Source organism: Gracilinanus agilis, chromosome 1 (assembly GCF_016433145.1).
Source record: "Gracilinanus agilis isolate LMUSP501 chromosome 1, AgileGrace, whole genome shotgun sequence".
Classification (NCBI taxonomy): domain Eukaryota; kingdom Metazoa; phylum Chordata; class Mammalia; order Didelphimorphia; family Didelphidae; genus Gracilinanus; species Gracilinanus agilis.
Window position 1 is genome coordinate 667,023,568 of NC_058130.1, and position 15,752 is coordinate 667,039,319.

The following is a 15,752-nucleotide window of genomic DNA, read 5'->3' on the forward strand; positions in this document are numbered from 1 at the left end:
TAACAATTCAAACTCATTTTAAAAATTAAAGAACTAGAATTTCTGGCTTTTGGGGTGTGTGTGTGTGTGTGTGTGTGTATACTTTTAAAAATTTAGTTAAATAATTTCAAATCATGATTATATTGCATGGCGTTTCAGATCAGAAATCAAAGTAAAAATATACATCTATCTACTTACAGTGGGGATATTATGTAACTGTCAAACACATTCAAGGTATTTGCCAAAGCCTGAAAAAGTTTTGGCAGGGAAGGTCTACTCAAAATGTGAAATCATCTACAGGGTGGGAGAGGACTGATCTGTGCAGATATTCATTTTTGCATGGTGATGAGACTATAATGTTATTGCTGTATATTGGCATTTATGCAAAAGAGGAATGAGATCCTCCATATCATTAAGAAGTAGAACTGAAACATGCTTTTTGAGGTTGGATTTTGAACTGATATTTAACATATGTTTGTTTTCCAGGGTGGTCCAGGACTCCGAGGACCAAAGGGCCAGAGAGGTGACCAAGGTCCAAAGGTGACTTGAGTTTATTTGTTATTACTACGGGAGAGATTTTTTTTGTGTGTACTATTTATTCTACCCAACTCAAAGCTCCATTGGTATGATAAAAACTGAGCCTTTGAACCAGGGGTTCCCAAACTTTTTTGGCCTACCACCCCCTTTCCAGAAAAAATATTACTTAGCCCCCTGGAAATTAATTTTTTAAATTTTAATAGCAATTAATAGGAAAAATAAATGCACTTGTGGCCATCACCGCCTTCCTGGATCGCTGCAGCACCCACTTTGGGAATCACTGTTATGACCAGACCCTTACTCATAGAGCTTCATTCCTTCTTACTCTATAGAGCCACTCATAATTTGAGGAAAAAGAAAGCTTTCCAAGTGAAGAATGAGGCTCCCCAAGGCCACACCATCTTTATGTGATGCATGCTTTCTCTCTTTGACCTGGATTCCTAACAGACTTTGCCATGACTGGCATGAGCATGAAACTTTAGGGGGAAGTTAGGTGACTCAATGGATTAAGAGCCAGAACTACCAGCTGAAAGTCCTGGGTTCAAATCTAGCCTCAGATACTACCTAGTTGTGTGATCCTGGGCAAGCCACTTAACTCCCATTGCCTAGACCAGACAGATACATAGACACACAGACAAACATAGATAGGGAGATAGATAGATAGATAGATAGATAGATAGATAGATAGATGGATAGATGTGCAGACAGACAGATACATGATAGATTGCTGGGTGATTGACAAGTAGATGATATAGACACATATAAACATGTAGAAATAGATTTTTTTAAAGATTTATTTTATTTTATTTTATTTTAAACCCTTAACTTCTGTGTATTGGCTCCAAGGCAGAAGAGTGGTAAGGATGGGCAATGGGGGTCAAGTGACTTGCCCAGGGTCACACAGCTGGGAAGAGTCTGAGGCCGGATTTGAACCTAGGACCTCCTGTCTCTAGGCCTGACTCTCAATCCACTGAGCTACCCAGCTGCCCTGGAAATAGATTTTGCTAGCATTAATTAAGCCCTTAGTATATGCCTGGCACTGTGCTAAGTACTAAGGATACAAATATAAACAAACAAAGCAGGGTCTTTCCTCAAAGAATTTACATTCTAATGGGGTTCTAGAAAGCAGATGGAGAAGAACAGTGCTTGCACAGGATGGAAGATAAGGCTACAAGCTCACCTGTCAGTCTCTTTTTTTCCCTTAGTGTATCCAGCTCTTCTTTCTAATTATGATGAATTTCCCCCTGCTCTTCATGTTGAAGGATTCTTACATGAGCATACTGTTGAAATCTTAGTTTTTACATTGGAGGATTGAAATGTGATTATTTTTTACCATGCCTTTGCTATAAAGGATACGAGGTCCTAAAAGAGAGACTCTGTCATTTTATCTTTGTTTCCCAAAGTAACATCGAAGAGTACTTAAAGCCTTGCTCAAATTCTTCCATATGAGTTCTGCTTCCCATTTTACAAGTGAAGAAACTGAATCCAAGAGACTTGAAATGATTTGCCCAAGGTCCCAAAGAGAATAGATGTCAGAACTAGATCCTTGTATTCAAAGGACATTCACTGTTCCTTTGATTATATCACCTTTTTCTCTTCTCCATAATATCCCCATACATTAATGAATTTCCCTCTTCAACTTCAGATGGGATTCTATTTTTGTGCTTCTTTGATAGAACAATTGGCAACTAGGTGGCTCAGTGGACAGAGAACTGAGTTTGGAGTCAGGAAGACTTATATTCCTGAATTCAAATCGGAGCTCATTAGCTGTGCGACACTGGGCAAGTCATTTAAGCCTGTTTGCCTCAGTTTTCTCATCTGTAAAATGAACTGGAGAAGAAAATGGCAACCTTCTCCCATATTTTTGCCAAGAAAACCCCAATAGGATCATAAAGAGTTGGACATGACTGAAATGATTGAACAGCAATACAATAATGGAGTAATACTGTTCTTACAAAGAACAATGAATTCTTATAGAGTTCATTAAAAAAATACTAGCTTTGGATCCAGAAGTCTTGAGTTCAAATCTTAGTTTTGATACCTGCTTCCTGCATGACCTTGGACAAATCATTTGACAACTCTGGGCCTATGAAAAGGGCAGAATATGACCTCTAAGGTTCATTTCCAAATCTGTGATCCTATGATGTCATAGTCATTTATGCTTATGTCTTGTTGCCTTCCAACATCTCCTTTCTCCCCCAATACCCTGCACATGATAGACCTTAATAAATATTTGTAGCATGAATGAATGGAGTAATTATTGCTCTATCAGTTTCTCATTTATTCTAATTGAAATCTGAATTATTAAGTGCTATAACAAGAGCCATCTTAAATCAAAGGGTTTACCACCTAAATGACTTCCCTCTACTCCCTTCCAGGGACCAGATGGTCCTCGTGGTGAAGCAGGTTCTCCAGGACCCCAGGGTCCTCCTGGCCCTCAAGGACCAAGTGGACTTTCCATTCAAGGCATGCCGGTGAGTTGTATATGAATAAGCATTACTGTAATGTCCGATTATGCTTACATTTCTAGCCAATCATTAGTGGTGAAATCTATGACTTATGAAGTCACCCCCATTGAAGTACATTTGGCAATAATTTATAAAATGTTACAGTCCTCATCCTGTGGCCATTTCTTGAGCATAATAAGACAGTACACAACAATAGATCAACCCAGACAAAATTTGCACGGGAAGTTTTGTCAGTGTAAGTATAATCAAGGGAGATCTGCTTAATGTACCCTGTCTGTTAAACGAAGAATCTAATGGCTACAAAGTGATATGAGAAATAGAAAATGCTATGTAAATTTTTTTATTTAATTAGCTGTTTTGATGGTGAAAGAAAATATACATATATGGACTTAAGGTTCTTGACTATTTCCATTGGCATAAAAATGAATTTTTACTTGAGTGGCTACATCTGTCCAGTGGTTATTGTTCCCAATGGATTTAAACAAAGGACTCCAAATTCTGTAAATCTGACTGTGTTTCCTCAGAATGGATTCAGGTCACATTGAAACACATTAGAGTCCACTTAACAATCTCTGTGTTTCTTGCCTCAACAGAAGTTCTTAACTTGTGTTTGTGTCATGAACCCCTTTGGCGTTCTTCTTTTAAATACGTAAAATGATAAAAATATAAGTGAAGCCAATTATATTGAAATATACTTTATACTTATTAAAATTCTGTTTATTCAGGTTCTTTTTCATTCAAGTTCTATTTATTCACAAACCCGTGCCTCAGAGAAATAAAATTTGTAATTCCTTATTTGAATTAAGATTGTTTTTTAAAATTATTGCTATTTATTGATTTTGAAACAATAATTTCCTTTTATGGTAGAAGTAGCCACAACTGAGTGATGTCTTAATCTGGTGGCACTATTGCTCTGGCTATGGTTTTTCTTCTTGGAGTATTCTTCCCATGGAAAGTACTCTTCTCCTATATACAGTTAATACATTCCTATTTATATACTCAGTTTGCTTTACTCTGTATTCTTATATAATTTTTCACATTTCTAAAGCAAGTTAAAATTTACAAAGTGTTTTCTTCACAACAACCCCAGCAGTTACATATTTTAATTCCTATGTTGTAGAAAAGGAAACTGAGACACAGAAAGATTAAGTACCTTGTAGACAGTTCATCTAGAAAGTATTCAAGGCTACACTCAAACCCAAGTCTTCCAACTCCAGTTGCAATTCTATAGGTAGCACTCTCATATACTTCTAACAGGAAAAACAAAAATTATATATTTTAAAAATTCTATATTTGACAAAATGATTATATCCAAAGTGTAGTTAATATTTTAGTTGTTTAGATCCCCTTCTGGAAATCTGGAGACTTAGCATAGCACGGATCTGGGTATTACATCTATATTTCCATGCTTACGCTATCCCCTTTTTTGGTTGTATTAATGTCTGTGAGTTTTTCCAAATTCTTGGTATACTTTCTTCTTTTAGCTATAATGAGGATCTGTTGCTCCATGCCCTCAAAACTATTCCTACATATAAACCTTTAAAGTTCTATGTTTGTGTTGGAATGAGATCATTTATTTTAATATTTAATATAGCATGTACATACTGGTATGAATATGACCTAATGTTGACTAAGGAAGAATGGTTGATGGGAAAAAACAGTAAATGAATTGATGAGTGTGTTTCACTCCATGTGGTTTTCTCATTTTCAGGGAGCACCAGGTGAAAAAGGAGAGAAAGGAGATCTTGGTTTTCCAGGTCCACAGGTATTCTTTTTCATTCCTTGCTGTCAGCATGATAGACTTGTGGAGAAGAAGTTCTTGGACTTTTGAAGTGGATTATGGGCTTGGAAAGAGCAATTTCTATTTTCAATGTAGTGTTGCCTTAACTCAAATTAATTTACCTTAAGTTCTTTCTCCCCATGAGTCACATCGATGTTCCTCACTGTAAGCACCAGGGTCGGGGGAATAGAGAGAGACATTCCTTTTCTGGGAATCATAATTATGTGACCAATTCCAAGTTCTAAAGGCCTCATCTTCACATCTCTTTTGAGGTTTCAAAGTATTTCAGGGGGGGAAGCAAGGTAGGAGTATGATGGAGGCATTATTTGTCTGACGTTTCTTTCTTTCTTTCTCTCTTTCTCTTTCTTTCTTTCTTTCTTCCTTCCTTCCTTTCTTTCTTTCTTTCTTTCTTTCTCTCTTTCTTTCTCTCTTTCTTTCTCTCTTTCTTTCTCTCTTTCTTTCTCTCTTTCTTTCTTTCTTTCTTTCTTTCTTTCTTTCTTTCTTTCTTCCTTAATCTTCTCAGGGTATTCCAGGGAGTACTGGCTCACCAGGACGTGATGGTTCCCAAGGCCAGAGGGTAAGAAAATATTCAATAGTATGTGGCAATGTTGTTGCTTTTCTTTCGTGCTATTGTTTCATTTTCCACCTTGAAAAAGTCTACGAGAGGCAAAAAAAAAAATTATTTTCCATACACATATCTTGCTTACTCCAGTTTTGCTGAAGTGCCTCCCCCACCTGAGAAGCATTCCTGCCTCTTTTCTCCACCCGTTCATATCCATAAAACAGGAAAACACCATATGGGGGGAGGGGAAAGCAGCTAGGTGGCTCAGTAGATTGATAGCCAGACCCAGAGATGTGAGGTCCTAAGTTCAAATGTGGCCTCAGATACCTCCTGGCTGCATGACCCTGGGCAAGCCACTTAACCCCAATTGCCTAAGTCCTTGTCACTCTTCTGCCTTGGAGCCAATACTTAATATTGATATTTAGATGGAAGGTAGGGTTTTTTTAATTTTAAAAAGGAAAATAAAATAAATGAACAAAACAGGAAATTAAATAAATGTTAAATGTATACTTTTAAAAACTATTCCAAAAAGTTTCATCTTTGGATAAACAAGAATATTACTAATATAATATTAGGCTCCTGTCCAGAGCCTAAATAAAATATCTGGTCAGGACAACAGGAAATCTGTCAACCAATACATTCTTTAAATTAATTAAAAGAGGCATCAGTAAATATAGGCAGGGAGAAGACTGAACAAGGGGGTTCTTATCTTGTTGTATCTTGCTGCTGGCCTGCTATAAATTGTCACTGACCTTAGATAGTCAGGGGCCTAGTTTTAGTTTTTTTAGCTCTTACTTTCTGAATTAGTAACAACTCTAAGGCAGAAGGACAAGGGCTAGGCAAACAGAGTTAAATAACACAAGTATGGGAATGCCTGAAGTCATATTTGAACTCAAGACCTTGGAGCCAAGGAATTTGACTGGACTCATCTATATAATAAGTGACAATTAGTTCTATTCCATTTAAAGGAATTGCATTTGACAATTCCTTGTACATTTGTGTTGCTTTGGAAATTTAGGGAGGTACTAACTGAAAGACCCCAATTCTTTTCTCAAATAAATATTACCTTTAAATCAGAATTAATGCTCTTGTCAAGGAATAGGGAAGTTTATTTTTCCAAATTTATTGGAATAAAAGATAGATTTTATTGTATCCCTAACAGATCCCTATGAAACTAGTTAGGTTTTTAAAAATCATTTAATACTTCTTAAATCTCAGTGTGGTCCCAATTCCCTAAACTGAGTTTACCCAGTCTGTACATAAACCCAAGTGAATATTTCCAAAGGAGGAATGCTGTAAAGGTGAGATTTATGGAATTTTCTTGCACATGTGGTAGGAAAATCTAAATGAATTTGTGTATTTTGGCAAAGACCTAGGCCAGGCTCCTGAGTTGTTACACACCTAGATTTTTCCATGAGCCTTGAGGTATTCCAAATTTTCATTCACTTAATTTATTTGTCAACTACAGAGACTGGTGCTGGTGAAGAGTCCCTCAATAAGACTTGTAGGATTTGTTGCTGGATCACTTTATGCCAGAATTTGACCTTTTTTTCTTTAAAAACTGTTACATTCACAGGGAATTTTTATAAATGTTGGAAACCCAGGAGAGTGGCAGATTATATTTTTAATCTATAGGAATGAAAGTTTTGGAGCTGTAATAAAGTAATAGGAGGATAAGAAATAATACCACTGAGATTTCTTCCCCTTCCCTCCATATTTGTCAATTTAGAAATAATATTTTCAGGGTGATCTCAATTCCTACTTTGAAAAATTCTAGGAATGAAATTTGTTCTTCTGGTAGCAATTACATTATACATACTTCTCCTTGAAGAATCTATTGGAAGGATTTGGGTAGGGGGTCTCATCTCTGCCATATGGCCTTGAGCAAGTCATTTAAAGTCATTGGATCCAAGATTCCTCCTTTACAAATGCTAGCTTTGTAGTAAATGAGCTCCTTAAGATCCCTTCTGGATTTACAATTTATGATTTTTATCTAAGTAATGGATTCTTTGGATAAGATCCTTGATAAAAGGGACCTTCAATCAACATTAGTAAAGAGAAGAGAGCATAAAAATGAAAGGAGTTATGCTTTCTAAATGCTTAGTATAGAGCCATTCGTGGACATTAAAAAAAATAGCTGTTTCAAGTACATGAGAGTATAACATAGGATGTAGTAAAATGTAGGACGTAGAATATATATATCTATAAGCTGATAATAAATTTTTCTTTTTAATATGCAGAATCAAATTTATTTATAACTCTATTAATAAGTAGGACTAATTTCACTTATGCTATAAACAAAAAACACAAACAGTTGGAAGGCAAAGAGAGGTGGGAGTGGCATCAAGAATATTTGATTGCTGATCAAGTTACTCCAAAAGAAATGCCTTCTGGCCCTCATCTTATGATGGGTTGGGGAAGGAGGAGTACCAAGAGCTTGGGAGTGTCTTCTGGAGGCCACAGCCAGCTCAGGTTGGAAGAACATCATAAGTCAAGGTGCAAGAACAGATGTGGCTGTGGGGAAGGAGGAAGATGTTTAAGAGAACAAGTCCCCACTGGGAAGGAAATCCTTCTCCTTGCCTATATCAATGTCCATTTGTCTTGTGCTAATTATGGCCCAGATGTAGAGTAATGAAGAAAGGCATATGCCTGTCCGACAATAAAGGAAATATCAGGTTAATCTTTTTTGGAGTATAAGTAGGTGACCATTCAAGTGACCTAATTTCTGCTATTGGTTCTCCATCACTCATTCCTTTTTAGTAACAAAAGACAACTGCAACATATATATGTTGTGTAATTAGAATTTTGAACCCCAGAACTCTCTTTCCCAGCTTCCCATATTCTTTCTCACATTACATGCTAATTAATGTAGGGAGAATATAAGTTTTGTGTAGCTCTGCCTCTCGCTCTCTCTTTTCCCCTGATCCCATCTGGGAAAGTGGGTTTTACTCAGACTTTTACTTTTGTCGTTTTATTTCTTCTGTTTCAAGTGATTATTAATAAATCTTGTAAAATATAATAATTGGAGTTATTGGATATTAATTTTAACCTTACAATGTTATCTAGGGGTTAGAGAGAGGAAGGATAAAACTGGTATTGACTTTTAGCATTTCAACACATTTTAGTTTATCAGAATTTTTTTAGTCATTTAGGAAAGGAAGGAAGGAAAGAAGGAAGGAAGGAAGAAAGGAAGGAAAAAGGAAAGAAGGAAGGAAGGAAAGAAGGAAGAAAGGAAGGAAAAAAAGAATGAAGAAAGGAAGGAAGGGAAGAAAGAAGAAAAGGAAGGAAAGAATTCATTCATTCATGGGAGATGGAGTATCTTTTGCAGGAAACAGCAAGAAAGCCAGTGTCATCAGCTTACAAAGTATATGGAGGGGAGTCAGGAATAAGAAGTTTAGAAAGGTAGGAAGGGGCCAGGTTTTAAAAGGGCTTTAAAAGCCATACAGAGGATCTTATATTTAATCTTATAAGTAATGGTGAATCACTTGAATTTATTGAATAGGGAAGTAATGTGGTCAGACCTGTATTCTAAAAGGATAAATTTGGTAGCTATGGTGAAGATGAACTAGAAGTGAGGTGACACAGAGAACAACCAGAAGACTATTGCATTAGCCTAGACATGATGTGATAAGGGTCTACACTAGGGTAGTAGCAGTGTCAGAGGTGGGGAAGAGGAAATATGTGGGATGCTCCAAAGGTGGAATCTATAGGACTTATTAATTGATTGGATTGGGTGGGGAGGGGTGTGTGATAGTGTGAGGAATCAAAGGTTTTGAGCCTGGGAAGTCAGTGGTACCCTTATTAGTAATGGAGGTGAAGGAGGAGAGAATAAACATTTATCAAGTCCTTAGTATGGGCCAGGTGATGTAGTACTAAGTGCTTTACAAATATTATCTCATTTGATCATCACAACAACTTTGTAGGTGTTTTTACTATGTCTATTTTATAGTTGGGTAAACTGAGGCTCTGGGTCACACAGCTAATAAGTATCTAATAGAAGATTTGAACTCAGGTCTTCTTGACTCAAGACCCTGCACTGCACCATTAGCTGCCTAGAGAAGTTAGAAAGAGGGGAAGGGAAGGGGGAGAAATATAATGAATTCAATTTTGAACATGTTTAAGATGTCTACAGTACATTCTGTTCAAAATGTCAATTGGGCAGTTGGAGGTTGGTAGAAATATTAGGGCTGGATAAATAGATCTAAAAATCATCTACATAGACATTTGGACTTGGAGTCAAAATAGATCTGAGTTCAAGTGTAGCCTCAGACAGTTTCTAGCTATGTGACTCTAGGTAAGGCATTTAATTTCTGTCTGCCTCAGTTTTCTCATATATAAATTGGGAATAATGTACCTACCTTATAGAGTTGTAAAAAGCAAATGAGAAAATGTATAAAGTATCTTGGAAACCCTAAGCTGCCTATAAATGTGAGCTATTATTATTAATGAGGGGGATGAGTAGAGGCAGCCAGGAATTCTGAGGGCACTGGGTATCCTGCAGTGTGAAAGAGGGCACTTTTTTTTCTTAATATATTTTTAAATAATTTTTGTTTGGACACTGGCAATTTCCCCAGGTTATCTTTTTCCCCACTCCCAAGAGCCAGCCATTTTAACAAAGAATTTAAAATATAAAAAAGAGGAAGAGAAGAAAAAAATTTAGCAAAACCTAACATCAAAAGTATCTGCTGTCATATGCAATGGTCCATACTTTGCAAAGAATGTGGGAAAGGAAGAGATTTCTTCTCATAGTTCTCCTTTGAGGCCAAGTTTATTCTTTGTAATATAATTGTGCTTTCTATATATGTGGTTGTAGTTATTGTGTGTGGGGCAGTTAGGTGGCACAGTAGGTAAAGTGCAGGACCTAGAATCAGAAAGACTCATCTTCCTGAGTTCAAATCTGGCTTCTTACATATCCCAGCTGTGTGACCCTAGACAAGTCATTTAACCTTATTTGCCTTAGTTCCTCATCTGTAAAATGAATTGGAGAAGGAAATGGCAAACCACTCCAAGATCTTTGCCAAAAAAAAAACAACAAACCCTAAATGGAGTCATAAAAGTCAGATGCAACTGAAATGATTGAACAACAAAGTCATTCTGTGTGTGTTGGGGGCAGGGACGTCTTACTTTACATCAGTTCATGTTAACTCTTACCATAATTCTCAACATGCATTAGGTTTGATATTTCTTACAGCATAGCAATATCCCATTTCTTCACTATACCACAATTTGCTTAGCCACTCCGTAACCTGTGGGCATCTACTTTGTTTCTAGTTCTTTGCTACTACAAAAAAAAGTGCTTTAATAATTGTTTGAGAGTGTCTGGAGTCTTCTTTTTTTCCCCTAATGACCAGAAAGAGGGCATTCAAGAGAAATGAAGTATTCAAATCAAACAAACTAATAGTGAGAAAGAATAGAAGAGACAGCCAGTGGAAGAGGGCCAGGCTTGGAGTTGGGAGGACCTGGATTTAAATGTGGCCTCAGACACTTGCTAACTGGGTAACCCTGGGCAAGACACAACCCCAATTTCTTAGCCCTTTCTTTTGCCTTAGAAATGAATTGACTCTAAGACAGAAGGTAAAGATTTAAGAAAAAAAACCAAAGATGGGGCAGAGAGTAGGCTTTTTTTTTTAAATGCAATTGAAATTTCTTCAATAATGATTCACAAGCCTGACTCCCAGTCATCCCAACCCTTATGTAGCTGACATTTATAAAGTGCTTTTGGGATTTGCAAAGCACTTTACATATAGTATCTCAGTTAAGACTCACAGTAACACTTCAAAGTATCCAGGTATCCCTTCCACATCATGGAGGCTAGGGAGGCACCTTCACAATCAGGAAAAATCTGTGTAAAATTTGTTGGCCCTCACTGTGCCAGAAAAGAAGTCTGAATTTTTCTCTCTTTCTTTTAAGGGATATTTGCCATGCATACTTATGGTATTAAAAGATAAACTGTGTTGATATTATACAATACTATACATATATTTTATGCACTTCTGAGTTTCTACACTTTTTCTGTGTTGTCTGCTGGCCTTTGTGTGTTATCTGCAGCTTTCACAAAACTCTCTCAAAATTCTGATTTCGTTTCTTATGCTGACCCACGATATATTGAAACTGTGATGAGGCAAGTCACAAGGTGGAAGGGATGCCTGTAGATATATTATTATCCCCATTTTACAGAGGAGGAAACCAAGATTGAGAGGTTAAATGACTGGTACATAGTCACCTGGTAAGAGTCATAGGTATGAACTGGAGCCAGATCTCAGGACTGACATTCTAGGACCAAGTAATGGCCAACAAATGGTATGGTGGAAAGGGCAATGTATTTAGACTTTGAGAAGCTATTCTTCCTTCTGCGACCTTGAGAGGAGCACTTAATTCCTCTGCACTCCTGTCTCCTCATCTGTAAAATGAGGGTCAGGGGAGAGCTAGAAAGCCCCTCATTACTCTCAATCTCAGATTCTTCCTTTCTCGTCTCTAGTTTCTCTCACTGACACCCTCCAGTTAACACCATTACCATGACTAGAATACAAATCAAAAGCAAGCAAGTTTTTTTTTTGAGACAGTTTCAATGTTGCCTCCTCATTAATCCAAGAAAGAGGAGAGATCATTTAAAAAAAAATTCTCCGCCTTAAACAGAGAATATGTTTTCTTCATGTCTCTGGTTTATTCTGGCTTTTAGCAAGGGGAATCTGTGACTTTTTTGGGCAGCTCATATTCTCCCCCAGGCTTGGAGCCATAAACAGGACATGGCTCAGGCCAGCCCAGTTTTTGGTAAAATCAAGTCCAGCAAAAGCTGGACCAATTCAATGGACACGTTTCATACTCTTTCTGGGAAGCCAACAGACCACAGTGTGGGATCCACATTGGAAACAAAGCAGCAATGCAGAGTCTACATTTAATATGAGCTTGGAGCTTCAGTTCCATCTTTTGAGCCATTACAACTTAACTGACCATAACTTCTGGCTTCCCCATCCTTTTCCACTATAAATCTCTCCACCTCCTTACTCCCTCTCTCTACTTCTTCTCCCTCCTGTTCATGGCTCTGGGCTGTCACTAGATGATTCTGAAATTGTCCCAATGTTTGATGGATCCCTGGACCACTGTCCCTCTGCCTTCCCATTCCTCCCATGTATCCTCTGTACAAGATGAATCTCAGAGTAGGAAAGGCAATGAGGGGAAAGAGGTACTGGAAGTTCTGAAAAAAATCTGTCCTCAAACTCAGATGAGGTCTGACATATTCACATTTTTCTAACTGTATATGAAGCTTTCCAAGTTTAAACTTAAAAAAAAAAATCTTTCCTTGTTTAAGACCACACATTACCAAAGTAATGCTTGCTATGGAAAGAATCAGTTAAAAGGAAGCCAGAAAACTTGAGTGACCCTTTAATTATAACACCCTGCATGGTTTCTTCTTATAGTAGACTGGATTTAAAATAGTATAATATTGTCTCATTTTAACTAGAGTGAGATTGTCTTTTCCAAAATGAATGTAAATATTTTGAAGATGGAGTCATGTTCTATTTCCCAAAGTTTACTATGTCAAGTAGACATAGTAAAGGCTTTAAGTAGTACTATAGTCCAATCATCAAATAGAATGTAGAAAAAAATAACTTTTCTATTATGGTAAGTAGATTAATTGTAAAAGGGAGCTTGCAACATATTTCCTTATCATGTGGGTGTAACATAAACAATGCGTTTATTCATATATTCCATCTCTATCAGATATGAAGCAGGATTGAAATGAACTTTTGGACTTGAGTCAAAAATCTGGTTTTAATTCTCATATTAAATATTGAGTTATTACCATAGTGGTATTTTAAAAAAATTAGTCAAATATATATTCCCTTTTCCTGACAATGAAATCTTTGGATATATTTCTTCTTTCCTCCTCTTCCTACTTATTTCTCTCCCTTTCCTATTCTTACCTCTTTTTCTATTTCACTCACTTCTCTTATATCTCTTCCCCTCTCTCCCTTCTGTTCTCCATTCCTTTCCTCCTCTAATCTTCCCTCCTCTACCCTCTTGGAAATGTAATATTTAATTTGCAATGCTAGTTGGTAAAATAATTTATTTTCTTCTCTATGGAGTTTAGATGAATTTTAAAACTTTGCAGTGAAACACATGGCCACAATCAGCCAAGCTGGTTGTAATCATGATAATTGAAAAAATTCTTATTTCTAAAGAACTTTATTCATTAAGACTGTGAGGCAGGAAGTAAAAATATCATCATTCCCATTGCACAGATGACAAAGCTAGGGCTCAAGTTGAGTGACCTAACCAGGATTAAATAGCTAGCTGATTCTACGACCAGAATTTAAACCTTGTTATTTCCAGTCCTAAATCCAATGATCTTGTTTTCTTGTACATGTAGTGGAAGCGTCTAATTAAATTTACCTGTTTTAGCCAAAGAATTGGGTAGGTGAACAAGTTATACTCTATGATTGTGATGGAATACTATCGGTTGTAGGAAAATGATGAAGGAGATAGTTTCAGAAAAACTTGGGAATAGTTGTACAAACTAATAGAGTGAGGTGAGCAGGAGAACCCTTTATTTAGTAATATTATAAAGATAATCAATTTTGAATGATTAGTTACTTTGCTCAACATACTGAACCACCACAGTTCCAAAGGACTCATGATGAAACATGCTATCCACCACCAGAGAGAAAATTGATGGACTCAGAGTGAAAATGGAAGCCTATTTTCTTCTCTTTCCTTTGTTTTCTTCTTCCCTTTCCTCCCTTTCCTTCCTTCTTTCCTTCCTCCCTTTCCTTCCTTCCTTCCTCCCTTTTCTTCCTTTCTTTCCTTCCTTCCTTCCTTCCTTCCTTCCTTCCTTCTTTCCTTCCTTCCTTCCTTCCTTCCTTCCTTTCTTCATGGCTAATGTGGGAATTTGTTTTGCATGACTATACATATTTGTAATGGCTTTTGTTTTTCTTGCCTTCTCAGTGGGTGGGGGAGAGAGAAAGGAGAGGCAGAGAATTCTGAAATGAAAATAAAATAAAACTAAATTTAAAAAAGACCTGGGCTAGATTCCCAAAATCATGACATTCTTCCATGAGCCCCAAGGCTCTGAAAATGATCATTCCAAAGGCATTATTCACTTAGATTATTTGTTCACTAGAAGGACTGATACAAATGAAAGATGCCTCCAATCTGACTTGTAGGATTTGTTGCTGGATCATTTTACATAAGAATTTGAAATTCTTCCTCTTAGAAAACCATTATACTGAAAGGAAATTTTTGTAAATGTTAGGATTTTAGAAGGGCAACAAAATGCTTTCTTTAAAGTTTTGGAACCATAATATACCAACGATTCTTGAGGTTTTAATTTTCATAACAGTAAAGATAGTTGTGAGATTTTTGATGACAAGATTTGTTATGGATTCTAGTTAAGTAGAACAGTATCAAGAAAATGTTCTTTCATTGTAGAAGATGTTTAGTAGTCAGAATTCTACCTTTGATGAGTCTCAGTGTACTCAATGTGGTTTAAAAAAGACCTCTTATCTTTTATCTTTATTGATTTTAAGGCAGAAGAATAGTAAGGACTAGGCAAATGGAGTTAAATGATTTGTCCCACAGTAGGAAGAATCTGGGATCAAATATGAACCCAGGAACTCTTATCTGTGGGCCTGGTTTTCTATCCTCTGAGACACCTAGCTGCCCTCAGCCTACTCTAGTTGGCAATGGACATGTCATGTGAATGTCTCTGAAAGAGAGCCTTTTCCCCCTCCAATATCTGCTTCTTTTGATAGAATATATGCTATGGAAAAAAAGGTGTGCCTATTTGACCCTAACACCTTGAATCCCATGATTCTCAGAGCCAAGATAACACAAGTGTTAGCAGGTCCTACCCAGCTGGAAAAGGTTTCAGGCACAGGCTGAATGATGAACTAGGTTTGATGCCCAAGGACCAGCTTAGCTGAGTGTGAAAAGACTTATCACCAGGGCACTGGTAGAAAAGAAGCTAAGAATCACTTTGCAGTTTTTAAAGTTTTATGGACATTAATTTAATTGTTAACATTTTTATGCAACATTTTTCCAATGACAAGTAAATTGACAGACTTATCACTGTAAGTATGGAGCTACATGCATAACATTCTTACTGCCAGTGAAACTAGAAGACATAAGAAATTGAGGTTAAATGAAAGGAGAGCTCCATAGGTTCTCCTTGGGAAGGCAAATAAAGAACTGACAGAGGTGTTTCATTATGTGCCCAAAGGAAATAGAAACATTTCCAGCCTATGATGCCTGCACTATTGCTATTTTCTTCATCTCTCTCCTTCCCTCTCCTCCCTCCCCTCCTCTTTCCCTCCCCCCTTTCCCTCTCCTTCTCTCCCTCTCTCTCTCCCTCTCAGTCTCTCTCTCTTTGCCTCTCCTCTCTCTCCCTCTCCCTCCCTCCCTCCCTCCCTCTCTTTCTCTCTCTCTC

General features: G+C 37.1%; 1 protein-coding gene across 1 annotated transcript in view; it reads left to right on the forward strand.

The window, feature by feature from the left end:
* The window catches only part of COL14A1 (collagen type XIV alpha 1 chain), a 274,304-nt gene that overhangs the window by 199,252 nt on the left and 59,300 nt on the right, over positions 1-15,752 (forward strand). Inside the window, exons 38-41 of the mRNA XM_044684203.1 lie at positions 466-519; positions 2,895-2,990; positions 4,696-4,749; positions 5,288-5,341. Coding sequence (XP_044540138.1) covers positions 466-519; positions 2,895-2,990; positions 4,696-4,749; positions 5,288-5,341 — 258 coding nt within the window. The remainder of the gene's footprint in view (positions 1-465; positions 520-2,894; positions 2,991-4,695; positions 4,750-5,287; positions 5,342-15,752) is intronic.